The 15,299-nt window shown below is 47.0% G+C and overlaps 1 protein-coding gene across 1 annotated transcript in view; it reads right to left on the bottom strand.

Moving 5' to 3' along the window:
• Positions 1-15,299, bottom strand: part of FAM204A (family with sequence similarity 204 member A) — a 550,935-nt gene that overhangs the window by 425,816 nt on the left and 109,820 nt on the right. Inside the window, exon 3 of the mRNA XM_069611905.1 lies at positions 1,609-1,645. Within this exon, the coding sequence (XP_069468006.1) occupies positions 1,609-1,645 (37 nt within the window). The remainder of the gene's footprint in view (positions 1-1,608; positions 1,646-15,299) is intronic.

The raw sequence follows: 15,299 nt of genomic DNA, 5'->3' as shown, positions 1-15,299 counted from the left end.
TCTGCCGCTGCACTGTTTGTTATCCGGAGCTCGGATACGCTGGGCCTTGACACACCACCAGGGGGAGGGCCTGCGGACCCACCCCGATGCGGCCTGGGCCAGACGGAGTGCGGAGGTTCGCCCCTGCATCGCCTCTCAAATGATTCGATCTCTTGCTCCTCTGGGGCTGTGGGAAGGCGAACAGAGGATCCTGAGCCAGCTGTGCTGGTGCGCGGCCCGCTGCGTGCACTCCCGCGGCTGGGCCTCTCGGTGCTCCCTCTGGGACTACTGTTCTTCTCTTTCCCGTGTGTGCCATCGTGGGGGGGGGGAGGCACAGAACGGCGGGATTTTCTCAGGGAAGGTCTGTCCGTTTTTTTTTTAAATTCCGCTCAGCGGGTGGGGGGCCGTGTCATGCTGCCGTACACCGGTTGTTACGCCCTGGGGGGGGGGGGGGGGGGGCTCAAACCACTTCTTGGGACCGGGAGCTCACACGGAGGTGTTCTGCATCCGTGCACCCCCTGGTGGCCAGTCCGCGCCTGATTTTTAAGCACCCCCTCGAGCATGGGTCGTATTTCTCGATCCCTTTGGTGGTCCAATTTCAAAAAGGTCTGACAAACACATTTACTCCGACCTCCTTTGTGGTGCCAGCATGGGTCTTGAACCTTGTACGGACATTCTTTATGGCTTCTCCTTTCAATCCAATGCATTTGTTCCCCCGGAGACTCCTTACATGGAAGACAGCCTTGTTGGTCGCTGTATCCTCAGCTCAAAGGGTGAGCGAATTGCAGGCCGTCTTACAAGGCATTTTTCACTAAAGACAAGGTGACTCTTTGGGTACGTCCTTCGTAACTAGTTTCATTTGTTGCAAACAGTTTTTTTTGCCAGCCTTCTACCTACCTCCTAACCCATCTAAGGAGTCAGGGCTCCCTCTGAGCTTCTAGATTGCTAGGACGAACCACTTAAGACTGGAAGACCAACTTTTCATTGGTTACACTGGCTCAAAAACGGGCAAAGGAGTAACAAAACAAACCATTTCCAGATGGATTTTGCTTTGTGTCTCTGAATTTTCTAATACAGTGGGTAAGAAAATCCCTAACAGCTTCAGGGCACACTCTACTAGAGGTGTGACAGCTACCTCAGCTCTTCAAAACAGGAGTGCTGGTGATGGATATTTGTCAGGCTGTAATGTGGGTTTCCATTCATACGTTTTCAAAACACTATTGCCTGGATACCCTATCCGCAAAAGAGTCCTGTTTGGCAGAACCGCCCTTCAACAGGTGATGACAATATTGTAGTGGAGTTCGCTCCTTCCCTCCTCCGTGATATCTTGCTGCTGTGGGAGTCTATCAAAGATGAGGAATCCATTGGAGGACACAATCCATTACAATAACATTACCAGGGGTAAGTAATATATTCTTCAGAGTTCCCCCAACATTTACCTTGGCCTCGTGGTATGTGCCCAGCTGAAATGTGCTTCTAAAAATGGTCGCCAGCCTTGGCACAGCCATATTAAAAGCAGTGCTTTTTCCACCCCACCAACCCAGCCTGCTTCCTCTACAACCTGCAATTGAATACAGTGCATCAGGAAAGGAATATGACAAAACAATCGAAAATATACATAGTTTGTACCTCTCACTCTCTCCTCTCTGGACTCCTTGAGATTTAGCTGAAATAACAAAAGAGAAGCCATTTATTGGAGAATTACAATGCAAATACAGTCTTAAAAGTGTCACAGTACTTTAGTACAGGTCTTCCACCAAGAAAAATATAATTCCAAAAATGCCCAGCAGAACCTAGTATTGACAACTCTTAACAGGGTTCAAGACGTTTCCAAACTTGGCTACAGGCATTCCGCAGGTTCCAATGTAAAAAAAAAAAAAAAGTATGAAAGAAATCAGTTATCTTTAAACATCCATTGCACATTTCTCCCACAAAAGCAGCACTAGGCATGTGAAATATTAAATACAAAGGGTTAACCAACAAGAGTCTAAGATTTAATGTATCATAGTAAGGGTCTAAAACAAATTTGAAAATTAGTTTGTGAGAACTTGTGACTCAGTATAAATGATCCATAATTGCAAGATGTATGGATCAATCATGTTGCCAGATGATGCATATTAAAGTTGAAGGCCACTGTAACACGGTTTGTTATTATTCATTCTGTGAATAGTCTGTTTCTGTGACACAGAAGACATCCAACCAAAGAAATATATGCATGGATAAGATATGGGGTCTCTATGCTTGAGAGCACCAACCCTACACGCCCTAAACACGGACTATGTAAATAACTTTAACTTTAATTTAGATTCACTAAATGGAGGTTATTGATAACAGGAGTGGAGTGGATATCATGATAACATGAGAACCATGGATTAGAGAGTCTCTCCCCACACTGTACCCACTCTCCTACCCCTATCCCTATTCCCAAAAGGTCCAACCGAAATTGTAATAAAAGAAGCAGTTCCTCTCTTTGTGGGAGGATATAAACCCCTTCACTCTCTAACACAACATTTGGGAAATAGCAAGCAGTACCCACCTGTGAGTGATAACTAGATCACAGAACAAGACAGGGACCAGGCTTGTGATGTCAAAGAGTAGCTGTCCATGTTATGAAAATTAACAGCGAACACTCTAGCATCATCAGTATTGCCCTCTCCTAGTTCCTATATTATGGAGGATATAGTCCTGCACATATTGATCAAACTATCCACACATAGCCAGTGTAATTCATATCAGGGAACTTGAATGCAGAGCATAAGGATCACTTTGGCATAACCAAAGAAAATGACAGATCCCCACATTCAGTTTGTAGTGGGATACAATAGATTCAAAGAATCCTGCGTAGCTGTCCTGCAGACATCCAAGATCTACATACTGCTTTAGCCGCTACCCAATAGGCTGCAATATCCTTTGTGCTGTGTCCCTGAACATCTTAACAAAAAGGAACCTTTGCTAATTCGTAGGCTATGGAGATTGCCCATTGGACCGATCTAAGGGACGCATTTTCCTTCTGTCCAGCACCAACACAAACAATCAGTAGAGGGGGGTGGAAGAAGCCTGGGCCAGAAACACAACTATTTGGCTTATATCCAGCGGGTGGACCTTGGAAAACCTCTGATCGCCCTGATGCAAAGGTGCGAAGAATGACGTCTTCATTTAAATGGAAGTCTGATAGCACCTTCTGTCTAAAGGAGTGAATTGTGTAGGAGCAACTCTTCAAGATGAAACCTCATAAAAAGAGGGAAGAGAAGAAAAGCTTGTAATTACACCCCAATGCCTACACTCAAGGTAACAGGCAACAAAGAACAACTTCCCAGGGAGTATCATCAGAAAAATGGGGTGAGTAGGATATCAATTCACTTTGTAGAGCAAATACTTGCTTTTATGAAACCACTCTCCTCCACTTGACAATCTGTCAGTCAAGTACACCAAAGCAAGTGACAGCTTCTGAAGAATAAGCAATATTCCATCCAAGAATAGAGACCATCTGCAGAAACCTAGTAAAACGTGGTTTCCTTTTCCATGAGGGATACACAAACATTATCTAAACATTCTCCTTCCCAATCCTGTAGAGGACCTAGAGGATAAAGGGAAATTGAGGGAAGGCAAAATGGAGGTCCTTGAGCCAAGGAAGGGAGAGTGATCATGACTTATTTTTTAAACTTTATTTTTAATTTTCCTCTCAAACTGTTACATAACAACCACACCCACATTAGGGCGTAACAACCATGCGCCATCCATAATCCCCCCCACACGCTCATTCCCTCTTCCAGTCCTCGAGATCGTTAATATGTAATCTCCTCCTCCGTGCGAATCAGTGAATATGTTAGCTCCCTTGTTTGGGTGAGTTAGATATCGATGTCTTGTGTACTTTGGCTTCCCGACGAGAATGAGGCGGCCTCTTCTGCCAAATTGATTAAGTATGTCACAAGTGGACCCCAAATATCAGGGGGTCGTGCATATTGGTGTAAGGTCTTAATGAAGTCTGACTCCACATCTTGGCAGTAAAGAATGTCTTTGCACCAGTTTGCCACTGTCGGGACTGGTCCCAGCCCCAGGACATGGTGACTCTCCTGCGAGCTAGAGTCATCAGAACTCTTGCAGTTTCCTTATTGCCGGTGAAAGTTGCTTGGTCATCCCGAGCAATGCCACCATCGGGATGGGTTGCAACTCTTCTCCCACTATCGCTGATGCAGTCCGCAGGACCTGTGTCCAGAAAGGGGTCAGCATGGGACAGTCCCATGCGAGGTGGAAAGAAAAAAAAAAGAAATCGGCTGTTGAGTTTCCGCATCTCTCACACATCGCTGCTGATTCCGGTTGCTGTTTGCACTTTTTGGCGGGAGTGAAGTACGTCTGGTGCAGAACGTTGAAGTGGATTTTCTTGAGTCGTGAGTTCAGAGCAATTTTTTGCGTTTGCCTTAGGATATATGTCCATTCCTCATCTGGGATTAATACTTGAGGGACCTCTCCCATCTTGTTTTCATGCGTGTGTTGACAGGTACGGTGTCGGTTAATAAAGATTTGTAGATAGCTGAGACTAATCTGCCTTTACCCTGTGCCTGGATCACATTATGTAATAGTTGCCATGTTGGTGGTTGTTGTGGGAATGTGGGGAAAATTGCTTGGAGGGTATATCTGGTACTAAAATAAAGGAAAGTGTCTAGGGAGGTGTTGCTCCCTCTCTCAGTTGCTTGTTCGGGTGTTATAAAAGTTCCTTTGTTGAATAGATCCCCCAAAGTGTTTAACCGAAGTTTCTCCACCCATTGATGAAAAACCCTGGTATGAATTTGATCGGAAGGAGGGGCGAGAATCTCACTTGAACGTTGTATTTTTGTGCGATCCTCTTCCAGATCCCAAAGGTCACTAGAACCACGTTCATAGTGGTGTGGGGGTACTGGGAGCTGACTAATAATAACTGCTCTCAATAAATTGGGAGTCGCCAGGGCACGTTCTATTTGAATGTGTGGTCTGACGAAGTGCGTGGAATACCAATAGCTGAGAAATTGCGCCTGAGCTGCCCAGAAATATCACTCCAAATCGGGGAAAGCTATGCCTCCACTGGATACCGGTACTATTAGCATTGAATGAGCCACCCTCGCCGGTTTGCCCGCCCAGAGTAATTCCAGGACTAGACTTTTAATTCTCTTTGAGAAGGGTTGTGGTATTAAAATAGGTATGTTGGCAAATAGATATAGAAGTTCCGGGAGGATCACCATTTTGACCAGCGAGGCCCTCCCTCAAAGGGTTAATGGGAGTGACTTCCTACAGTTTACTTTCTCCTGCAATGTCTTTACTACAGCCTCATAATTATCTTGCAATATGTCTTGGTAATTTAGTGACATCAATATCCCCAGGTAGCGTACCCCTGAGGTTTCCCATGCAAAGTGATAGTCGTCTGAATGCCCTGGGGGCTGGGGTCAATGGGAATATAATCGATTAAGTGGGATTGATTTTCAGGCCAGATACTGCACCAAATTTAATTATTTCCCTCATGGCTGGGTTTAGATTTTCGATGGGGTCACGAATAAATAACGCTACATCCTCCGCATAGAGGGATATTATCAGCTTGTGTGGACCAATGTTAAGATCTCTATGGAGTTGATGGGATCGCAGGTTCGACGCGAAGGGTTCCATTATCAATGCAAATATTAGCGCTGACAGCGGGCACCCCTGTCTGGTGCCCCATTGGGGCTTAATAGGGGAAGACCTCGCTGATCCCAAGACGATGGTGGCTTGGAGGTTGGTGTATAAATGGGCTCACAAGCCTAGCTGGGTAAGCACCGCGAAGAGGAAGGGCCACTTCACAGAGTCGAAGGCCTTCTCGGTGTCAAGCAGGACTGCGACGGCCTGGTGTGCGGGGTCGAGCGCCTCGATGATTCCAAACAGCTTTCTGATGCCGAATGTTGTGCTGCGTCCGAGCACAAATCCTGCTTGTCTGCGAGCACCAGACCCGGCATCAATGGTAGCAGCCTGTTCGTTAGTATCTTCGCCAGTATCTTATTATCAAGACTGAGTAAAGAAATAGGTCTATACGAAGCACATTCTTCGGGGGGGTTTGCCTGTTTTGTGTAATAGGATTATATTGGCTTCACAGAGGGACTGTGAGAGGGACCCGATTTTTAATGCCTCATCGTACACTTCTACAAGAAGGGGAGCCAGGGTACTTGCAAAGGCTTTGTAAAATTCCCGGGCCGAGGGGCTTTGGTGTTTGGAAGGGTTTTGAGGGCTTTTATTATCTCATCTGTCGTGATGGGTTTGTTAAAGGGTTCACATATTTATCTCTCTACCCAATAAAGTTCTGTGTCTTCCAGGTATCTGCGTAAGGAGTCAGAGTCTGAGTTGTGTTTTGAGGTGTACAAGTCTTGGTGAAAAGTTCTGAATTCTTCCACAATTTCCTCATCTGTGTGTACAATCGTGCCTCGTTTAGTGCGTACCCTTTCCACCATCGTCGGTTTCTTATCAGCATTTATCAGTTTCGCGAGGAGGGCTCCTGGTTTTTGGCCTTCTCCGTATTGACGGATCTGTCGAACACGGCCTAGGAATTTTAGTTCACATTCTGCCGCGGCTCTGAACGTCTGTAGTTCCTCTTTGAGTGCTGCTTGGGTACGTGGATCATTTGTGGTGGAGCACTGGAGCTCGAGACTTTTTAATCGTGCCTCACTGGGGGCTAGTTCACGTCTAATCAGTTTAAGGATGCCGTTCTCCTTAGCCAGGCAGACGCCTCTGACGAAACACTTTAGCGCTTCCCAGATTGTGCTCATCGAGGAAACTGTGCCCAGGTTTGTTTCTATAAACACAGAGATTTCGTCTCGCAGCTTGGATGCAAACACCTGGTCTTGCATCGATCCTGGCTTAAATCGCCAATGTAGCAGGTGTGATTTGGTGACGGACGGATTGCAGTTGAGGGTTACAGGAGAGTGATCGGAGAAAGTTTCAGGGAGAATTTGACAGGGTCCCCAGTGGAGAGGACCTCTCGCGGAGACCCAAAAGTAGTCGTCGATCCCGGAGCTTGTGCTGTGCACTGCCGAGTGAAAGGTGTAGTCGCGCTATTCCCAATTACTGTATCTCCACACGTCCACAAGATCGTAGGCTCTGCAAATTTCCTGCACCTGGAGGCTGGCTTTGGATATTGGTATTGCTGTGTTCCGTGATCTGTCCTTCGAGAGGTCTAGGGTGGTGTTCAGATCGCACCCATATGATCGTCGCAATGTCTTTTTTTGAAAGGTGTGTGAGAACCCAGTCGAAATTATTTGCTCCATCTACATTGGGACCGTAGGAGTTGGTGAAAATGACTTCTTTGCCTGCCACGATTCCTCTCACCAAAAGTGATCTACCTTCGGTATCTCTTATGGTATTTATCAGACGAAAGCCGGCCCTCCGACTGATCAGGATAGCAACCCCTTGGGCGTATGACGAGTAAGAGGAGAAGTACCTATGGCAGCCCCAGTTTCGGCCCAGTGATGTTCTTTTCCTGGGAGGAGATGCGTTTCTTGGATCATGGCCACATCTACCTCATGTCTCTTCAAGTATTGTAGGATTTTCCTTGTTTTAGAAGGGAGATTGCCTCCTCTAATGTTGCATGTGGCGACTTTGAATTGTACATCTGGGTTTCTTATTTCAGCTGATTTTGTAAGATACGCCTGTGGGGTCGCAAGGTATTGTGGATGATACATACGGGTGGCTGCTGGTTGTCTAGTCCACTTAATGTTCTGAAGAGGTGGTATGGCGCTTTTCCCACTCCATTCTCCAACTTCCTTCCTTACACAGACAACCTCCAACTCACCCGTTTGCTTACTTAATCGGGAGTGAACCGCATTGTTGCGTGTCTGTCACCCGATTCCCCACCCTTTAACAATGAACTAGTGAAATAACTTTTGATGTGCAAAGGGCACTAGGGACTTCCCAAGCTGCACGACCCGGAGTGCTTAACTCCAGTGTTGGTTTCGGTTAGGTTGTCTTTCTTTGTAAATGGGTTTTTCGCCGTTGACCTTGTTTGGCTATGTTGGGTTCCTTTGATTTCTTTCTCTCTGTGTTCGTGCATGGCTGGGATTCAATCCGGGACATCCCGCTCGGTCTAGGTATGCATTTGTTTCTTCCGACGTCTGGAAGAAATTGACTTTTCCACCATGTTGTACTCTGAGCCATGCCGGGAAGAGCACTGAGTAAACGATTTGGTTGTCTCTGAGCCTTTGCCTGATGGTAGAGAAGGATCTCCTTTGTGTTTGGACCGCTGGGGAGAAGTCTGGATAGAAATGGATTTTGTCGCCGTTGTGATGTAACTCTCCTTTTTCCCTGGCAAGTTGGAGAATTGTGTCGAGGTCCTTGTAGTTGAGCAATTTTGCAATTATTGGCCTGGGAGGAGCACCCGGAATGGGTTTGGTTGCCGCGATTCTGTGTGCTCTCTCAACAACAAACAGGTGAGAGAGGACCTCACGGCTGAAAAGAGTGGTGCATAGTGCTTCTACAAAGTGTTCCATTTTCGATTGTAGCTGGTGTTCCCCAACTCCGACAATTCTGATATTATTTCTCCGGGAGCGACCCTCCAAATCTTCACTTCGGGCGTTGGCCGCCTTCATTTGGGTCTCAAGTTGAGACACTCTGGCCGCTAGGGTCACCACGCCTTCATCCAGATTGGACACGCGTTGCTCTACCTCGTTCAGGCGTTCAGTATGGGTGTCTAGACGATGTTGTAGGAGATCAACTTTGGAGGAGAGGCCATCCATCTTGTTATTTAGACTACCTATGCCTGCCTTCAGGTCTAGGAGGAGTTCCTTAATGTCTGTAGAGCATGTCCCCTCGTCCCTTTGGTGCGTGCTGTCCGACGGGGGGGTTCTGGCTCTTCCAGCAGTCTGGGTGTTTTGGGGGCTGTTCCAGTTTCGAAGTTTCGCTTCCTCTGTGATCTGTCAGTTTTCCCCATTTGCCCGTGTGGTAATTGGTGTTTGTGAACGGCAGTCGTGGCTCCAGCTGGTATTTAGAGAGGAGCCATAATACGCGTAGTATAGTGGCAGGTAATGGTAAAAGTGTGACACTTGGCACAATGATGATGGTTGTGGCGACTGGTTTTGGATGAGCTTGCTATTATGCACTGCCTGTTATGGCTCGTAAGCGCACTGGAGGGTGGGGGGGATGAGCGCTGCCAAAGAGGCAGTGTTGCACAAAGTCCTCTTCTTCAAGTGGTGTAGTTGGGCCCCAGGGGCTGTATTCACTCTTCTTCCTCGCCTTACTGAAGGTTGGGGATCAGAATTACCGGATCTGCTTCGGGATGGTGTGTTCCGTCAGCGGTTTGGCTCTTGAGGTTGCCTGGGCGTGCGTGTGTGGACTCTAGCAGATGGGTATGAAATATTAACGCTTGCTCCCTCAGCGTGCACCGTACCTGTATTGCTTTGTAGGTCGTAAGATACTCGACACAGGACTCTGCCAGTCCCTCCGAAGCTTGTACTGCTGGCGTGCTGCAAAGGGAGCTCCTGCCCGAGGCCTCCGGATCTCTCCTCCAGGCTCAGCTCTTCACGCCGGGCACAGGGGTGAGGGAGTGTTGTTTGTCGCGTTGGGCTCGGCAGCGCTGCACTCCGCTGTCACGGGAGAGGTGGGGGCGTGGGGGAATGGTGCGCTCCTGCACCCGGTCTGCCACCTTCACTGCTCGTGGCAGCCCAGACCGAGCCATCCCCCCAGTGTGCGTCGTCGCCTCCGGGTGTCTGCGACCGCTGCTGTTGCAGGGCTGCGTAGCGGATCAGCTGTGCTACGCGGGTGAGTCCCTGCTCCGGCTCCAGGCTGCAGATTGCTGACATGCGTCTCTGCCTCTTCAGGATGGGGAGGGCCGGGCTGCTTCCCCCACCTGGTCTTCACGCGGCCTCGAGCTTGTCTCCTGGCACTCGGCGACCTGCAGGGCTCCCACTGGCCGCTTCGGGTCCTAGGATCGTGGGGTAGTGTTCGTGGTCGCTGGATTGCCAATTTCACCTCAGATTTCACAGATAGGCAGGGCGGCACTTTGCTAACGGAGATAGTGTTAGGTCAGGGCGGCAGTATTCCGAAATGTGCAGGATGAATCAGGATTTATTCGGTGCCGTGCGAGAGCTCACATAAATGCGGCCATCTTGGATGGCTCTCTAGCGCCCTCTTGAGAGTGATCATGCCTGACCCAACCAGTAGGATTTCAATTTCCTCAAGCAGAACTGGGGATGCAATCCATTGACTTCTGAAGCTAGACTTTATCTCAAGAAAACTGAATACGATGAATGTCAGGGCAAGTCTCCTGTAAGCTGCTTGCGATTCTACTATATCTGAAGAGAAGTGTACACAAGGGACTGGGCTCTATTTTGTAGGGAGGAGGGGGATGCTGTACAGAGAGATGAATGATACCAAAAGGAATGGGTAGATATCAGTTGATGGTGGTCTCAGCTTTATGAAATGCCTTTATTGATCTGGCCCAATCCCATCTTTCTGGAGGAAACCAAGGCATGTCCAAGACCCAGGAACATGTCCTGAGTTAACTCTTTTGACACAGGATTCATCAGCAAATTCCTAGACACTTTCTTGAATGTCCAGTGAGTCAAAAGAGCTCTAGGGATGATGTGGGTAAGGTGCCCTTAAAATCCCTACCCATCATGGACATTCCATTTTCTAGGATTGCACTGAAAGTGCTGACTCCCATCAATCCAACTAAGGCCGGGAATCGTTATAGATTGGTTGAAGCTGAAAAACGTACAGCTCATTTTTAAACATTTAGCGTACCATACATTACACTGGTGTGATTTGCGAAGGAAATTCTCATGGACTGAGGTACCCATTTATGTCCAAACGTCTAAATGATCTAAAGAAACAACCTGCTGACCTCAACCTATCATCCTCTAACCGATTGCCTAATGAAGTGTTCCAATCAAACCCATAGGGAACTTAGAACTTGCTTTAGAGGATTCAAGTTATTGGGACATGCTGCAACCTTGGGACCTCTCGGCTGCACGAAAATATCTGCAAGCATTCTCCAGCATTTCTGAATTTGAGATGGGAGAGAATGCCAAGATGTCCTTGGTATCTTGATGGAAGGGAGAGAAGAGTATACTCTGAATGAGGTACACTAAAGTTTGTGACGACTATAAGGAGAGACCAGGATCAATATGCAATTTTGCACAATTATGTCAGAGAAGCCTACTTCTGACCTCTGAGAATAAGCTTGTGCTCAAGTGGCATGGACCTCATCGAATCACCCAAGTTCTTAGTGACTTTTACAGAGTTCAGTAGGATGACTGTTGGAAATCCAAAGTAGCCATTTAAACTGGCTCAAGGCCTATTGGATAACAGAAGAATCAACACTGTGGCAGAGAAATTCTCAGCAACATTAACAGCCTCATAGTGAAGGGCCTGACACCTAACTAGATAAACATTTATAGATACAGTCTGAGCCCAGGATGGAGTTGTCCTTAATACGAGATTGGAGATGGCCACAGACTCTCCTTGCAAATAGTTTGGCAGGGAAAGGTCGATTACAGATAGACCTGTGGTTTGAGAGAGGTCAATGTGGTTGATGCTGGCTTTCATCAGGAGAGAGATGAACACAGCTTCCTTTGAGAGTTGCATCCGTCATCTTGGAATAAGATAGTGTACGTCTGCACGTGCTAAACCCCAGGAGCGGAGCAGTGTGTTATTCTATGCCAGCTTTCCGAATTCCTGGGCCAGCATCTATTGCAATAGGTGGCTAAGGCAAGGCACTCAAGTCCAATAGCGGTTTAGGTCTTTTTGCGAGAATGAAGCTTTTGGTTGATGAAGAATATGGGTTGTTTGACACCCTATCAGACTTGGGAAAACATTGCCCCCAAACACAGGAGGCAGCTATAAGCAGATCACTAAATGGGACTCTGGTTGGGAGTCTCTATGTGAGCATGTTAATGTTGCTGAGCTTTTCTCATACTATCGATTTTTGGGATAAATGTATCATGTGGGCTTTATAAAAAAGGGGTACGACAAAGGGAGTCCTTCAACATTTTGAAAGGTCTTCTCTACACTTTGGCTTCATTGGCTAGGATTACATGTTGATACTGTAAGCTGATCAGTTTGTGGCCTAGATATGGTTGAAAAGTTTGGAATAAAGCAATAGTAGTACCCGAGAAAGCCCAGGAAAAGTTACAGCTCTTTATCTAGTTCTGGATGTTTTCAACATTCTTTCCTTGGGATTGAACTGTCCACCTTTTTTACATGAAATAGGTATTTGATCGAGGGCTAAGCTAGGAGATACTTTGCTGAACTGGCCTCAAGTCATGCCTTCTGGCAGTTTTCTAATTCTTGGTTTAGGGTAGGTAGCATATGTGATGAATCTGGCACCATCGTGCCTGATTCTCTGGAGGGAAGCTTCCCTCACGTGGTCAGGGAAAGGTAGAAGCTACCCGACTTTGACCCTGTTGGTGGCTGAGGGAGGACCACGTAGGGGAAAACAATCACCAGAGGGTCAGAGGAATACTAGATCAAAACAGTCTTGCAGTCACAATTCCCAATGACATATATATATATATATATATATATATATATACACACACACATACACACACACCTTTGTATCATACATATAGGTCTTATTGTGGTATAGATGAATAAATCCCACCTTACTGCCATATGTGCGTCCGCCCCACCCCCCTTTTCAGTACTAAGACGAGGCAGAGGGATGGAGTAAGGAAGAGGACCAGAAGTGGAAAGCGAATGCCGCTTTCTAGTCTTTGGAAGGAGTTGCACCGTGACACATCTGAGAGAACACCAGAATGCAGAGAGAGGCAGAGGCTGGCTGTCGGTGACTTGTTCTGATGCTGGTCAGAACGCTGAGGACAAGCAGACCATCAGAAGCAGCGCAGGGCCCGACACGAACACCGAAGGAAGCTTACCGCTTGAGGGACTGAAGCAGCGAGAGCCCTGCGTAGCATAGGTGGGCAAAGCAAAAGCTTACCAGCACATGGGAAGCATACAGAGTCAGCAAACCGAAGACGACGGAAAAGGGAGGACACTATGAACACTGAAGCCTCCCGATAAGCCCAGAGAAAGCGAACGGGTTACTGGAGCACGTGTTGGTGAATTCCGTGCTGTGTTAAGTAACATCATTGAAGAAGATGATGCAGATGCAAGCAATATTAGAAAAGGGTCGATGACCCAACGTTTCAAAACAGGAATTGATGGGAGTGCAAACAGTACTGGAAAATGGTTGAGTACCCCATATCTGGAGGAAGAAGTGAAGCAGAAACAAGCTATAATGAGAAAATGTCAGTGACCCAATATTTAGAAAAGATTGTTTTGTGGATGACAAAGAAGTTGGAGAATGGAAAAGTCCTGGCAGGTTATAGCGAACTAGGCAAATAGGGAGTCTGGGTCGCAAACCCTCAGAATAAGTGAACTTTGTGCAACAGTGTAACATCCTGGTATGAGTGTAAAACAGAAGTGAGAAGGGAAGTTAACCTGAAGTTGTGAAAAGTTTCAAACCAATACATAAAAGGGAATAGTTATACCTCTTTTTGGAATCAGTGAGAAAGGAGTAAAATACCCTGGCAGGAGAGTACAGCAGGGACATAGAGAGGAGCAATCAGTAGAGAAGGGTAGAGCGATACCCCCAAAAAGCAAGTGGAAAATACAGAGTGTGATGAACTGGAGATGCAAGGGAAGCCCAATACCCTTGAAATTGTAAAGTAAAGAGCACCATATGTGTAAGAGAAACTCATCGAAAAGATTCATATTATTTAAGATTAGTTATACTTAAAGTAAAGCATTGAAGGAATGTGCTTTATCTTGGCTTTCCCTGCACACTGCTCTGTATGCATGGAATGCTGTGAGTTACTGACATGGAATGCTGTGACAGAGAATGTTATGTTATGAATGGTTCTGTGGATGTTAGTTGAGAAAATAGGTAGAGCTGTGAGGGGCAGCCCAATCAAGGTGACAACCTCCAGGTGTGAGCGGCAAACAAATAGCCCTGGAAGATATGTACATGGCCCATAAGGTGTCTACAATATGAACCTGAGGGCAATGATGTCTTACCAGCTACGTGTGGCCTCTGGGCTGGTGAGTGAAGTGCTGCAGCGTTGATCACCCTGGCACCCATGTTTGTTTTCTTGGCAAGGTGATTGCGCTCATGAGGGGCATCTGTGGCTGTGTCCACTTCAAGGAGCTGCGTGCTGCCAGGATTAGGAGGGTGCGCAAGATTGGAGCTGTGGAACAGTGCTGAGGGAGGTCTCATTGGTCACAGGGACCGTTGGAGTGGTTTCCTATCAGAAGCTCCATCAATCTCGGAGTCACTAGTCCTTTGATGACGTCAGCCTGAGTGTCTGAGGGAATGGCAAAAACAATTACTTGAGAATATTCTCGTGTAGGTGTTCTACAGCATCACGCTGTGCGTTTGCAGATCGAAGAAGGGCACTTTAACATGCTACAGCAGTGTGATGACGTGAGGTGCAAATATTGGAGTATGCGCGCGGGGAACGAGAGGGAGTTTCGTTCCGTGATGACAGTTGTATATCATTAAGAGACCTTGCAGAGGAGGTCACAGCTTTTAAGGAGCGACTACAGGATGTGTTGTGGCAAAGGAGGTTTTGCAGCAACCTGAATTTTGTTTGCTCAAGAACACTAGATTAAAGGTACTGCTGTGTCAGGTAGAGTGGGAAAACGGATGGATGGTTTTCATTTGGAAGGGAAGTCGAGTGGAAGGTTAGGCACTCCTGTGACTTCTCGGCAGTCAGGATGAGAAAAGCCTGATGGTTAAAGTGACTATACATATTTTTTTTTTACGGACCTGTTCATGTAAGCTTGCCCACAGCATGTGCAAACGGTAGAAGGCGCTGGTGGGGTTGCCGCATACAAGGAAATCTTTCTGATTTTTTTCTCTCGAAATGCTGACTGTAATTAGTATTCATGCAGCAGATTCCAGGCATGTCGAAGTGGAGGAAAATGTTAAATAACCTGGTTTTCCTTCTGGAGAGAGGTAGATGTGGAGAAAGGGTTGTATGACATGCATTACTCACAGTAATAGCATTTCTGATGATTGACTATGCATATAGTCTGACATCCAGTGGTAGCCACGGAGCATTGCATCTGGTCTTTCGGGGACCGAAAAGGGACGTCGGCATAGGCGTGTCTGTAACACTATCCCTATCGTGACGTGTAGTGTACCCAAAATACCTCATGCGCCGAGGTCCCTCCGATTGTATTTTTTCTGCCATGAGGGAGCCAAAGGCTACTGTGAGAGACTACACAAAGAGAAGTAGTAAGACGTCTATGTTTCTTCCACCCAAGCGGGGAGGCAGGTTGGGCGCATGGGACTCTATGCAGATACAATCATCAGAAATGCTATTACAGTG

The sequence above is a fragment of the Ambystoma mexicanum genome, chromosome 8, assembly GCF_040938575.1.
Source record: "Ambystoma mexicanum isolate Mex_15411 chromosome 8, UKY_AmexF1_1, whole genome shotgun sequence".
Taxonomy (NCBI): Eukaryota; Metazoa; Chordata; class Amphibia; order Caudata; family Ambystomatidae; genus Ambystoma; species Ambystoma mexicanum.
The sequence above is the reverse complement of the archived record's forward strand: the minus strand, read 5'-3'. Positions and strand labels throughout refer to the sequence as shown.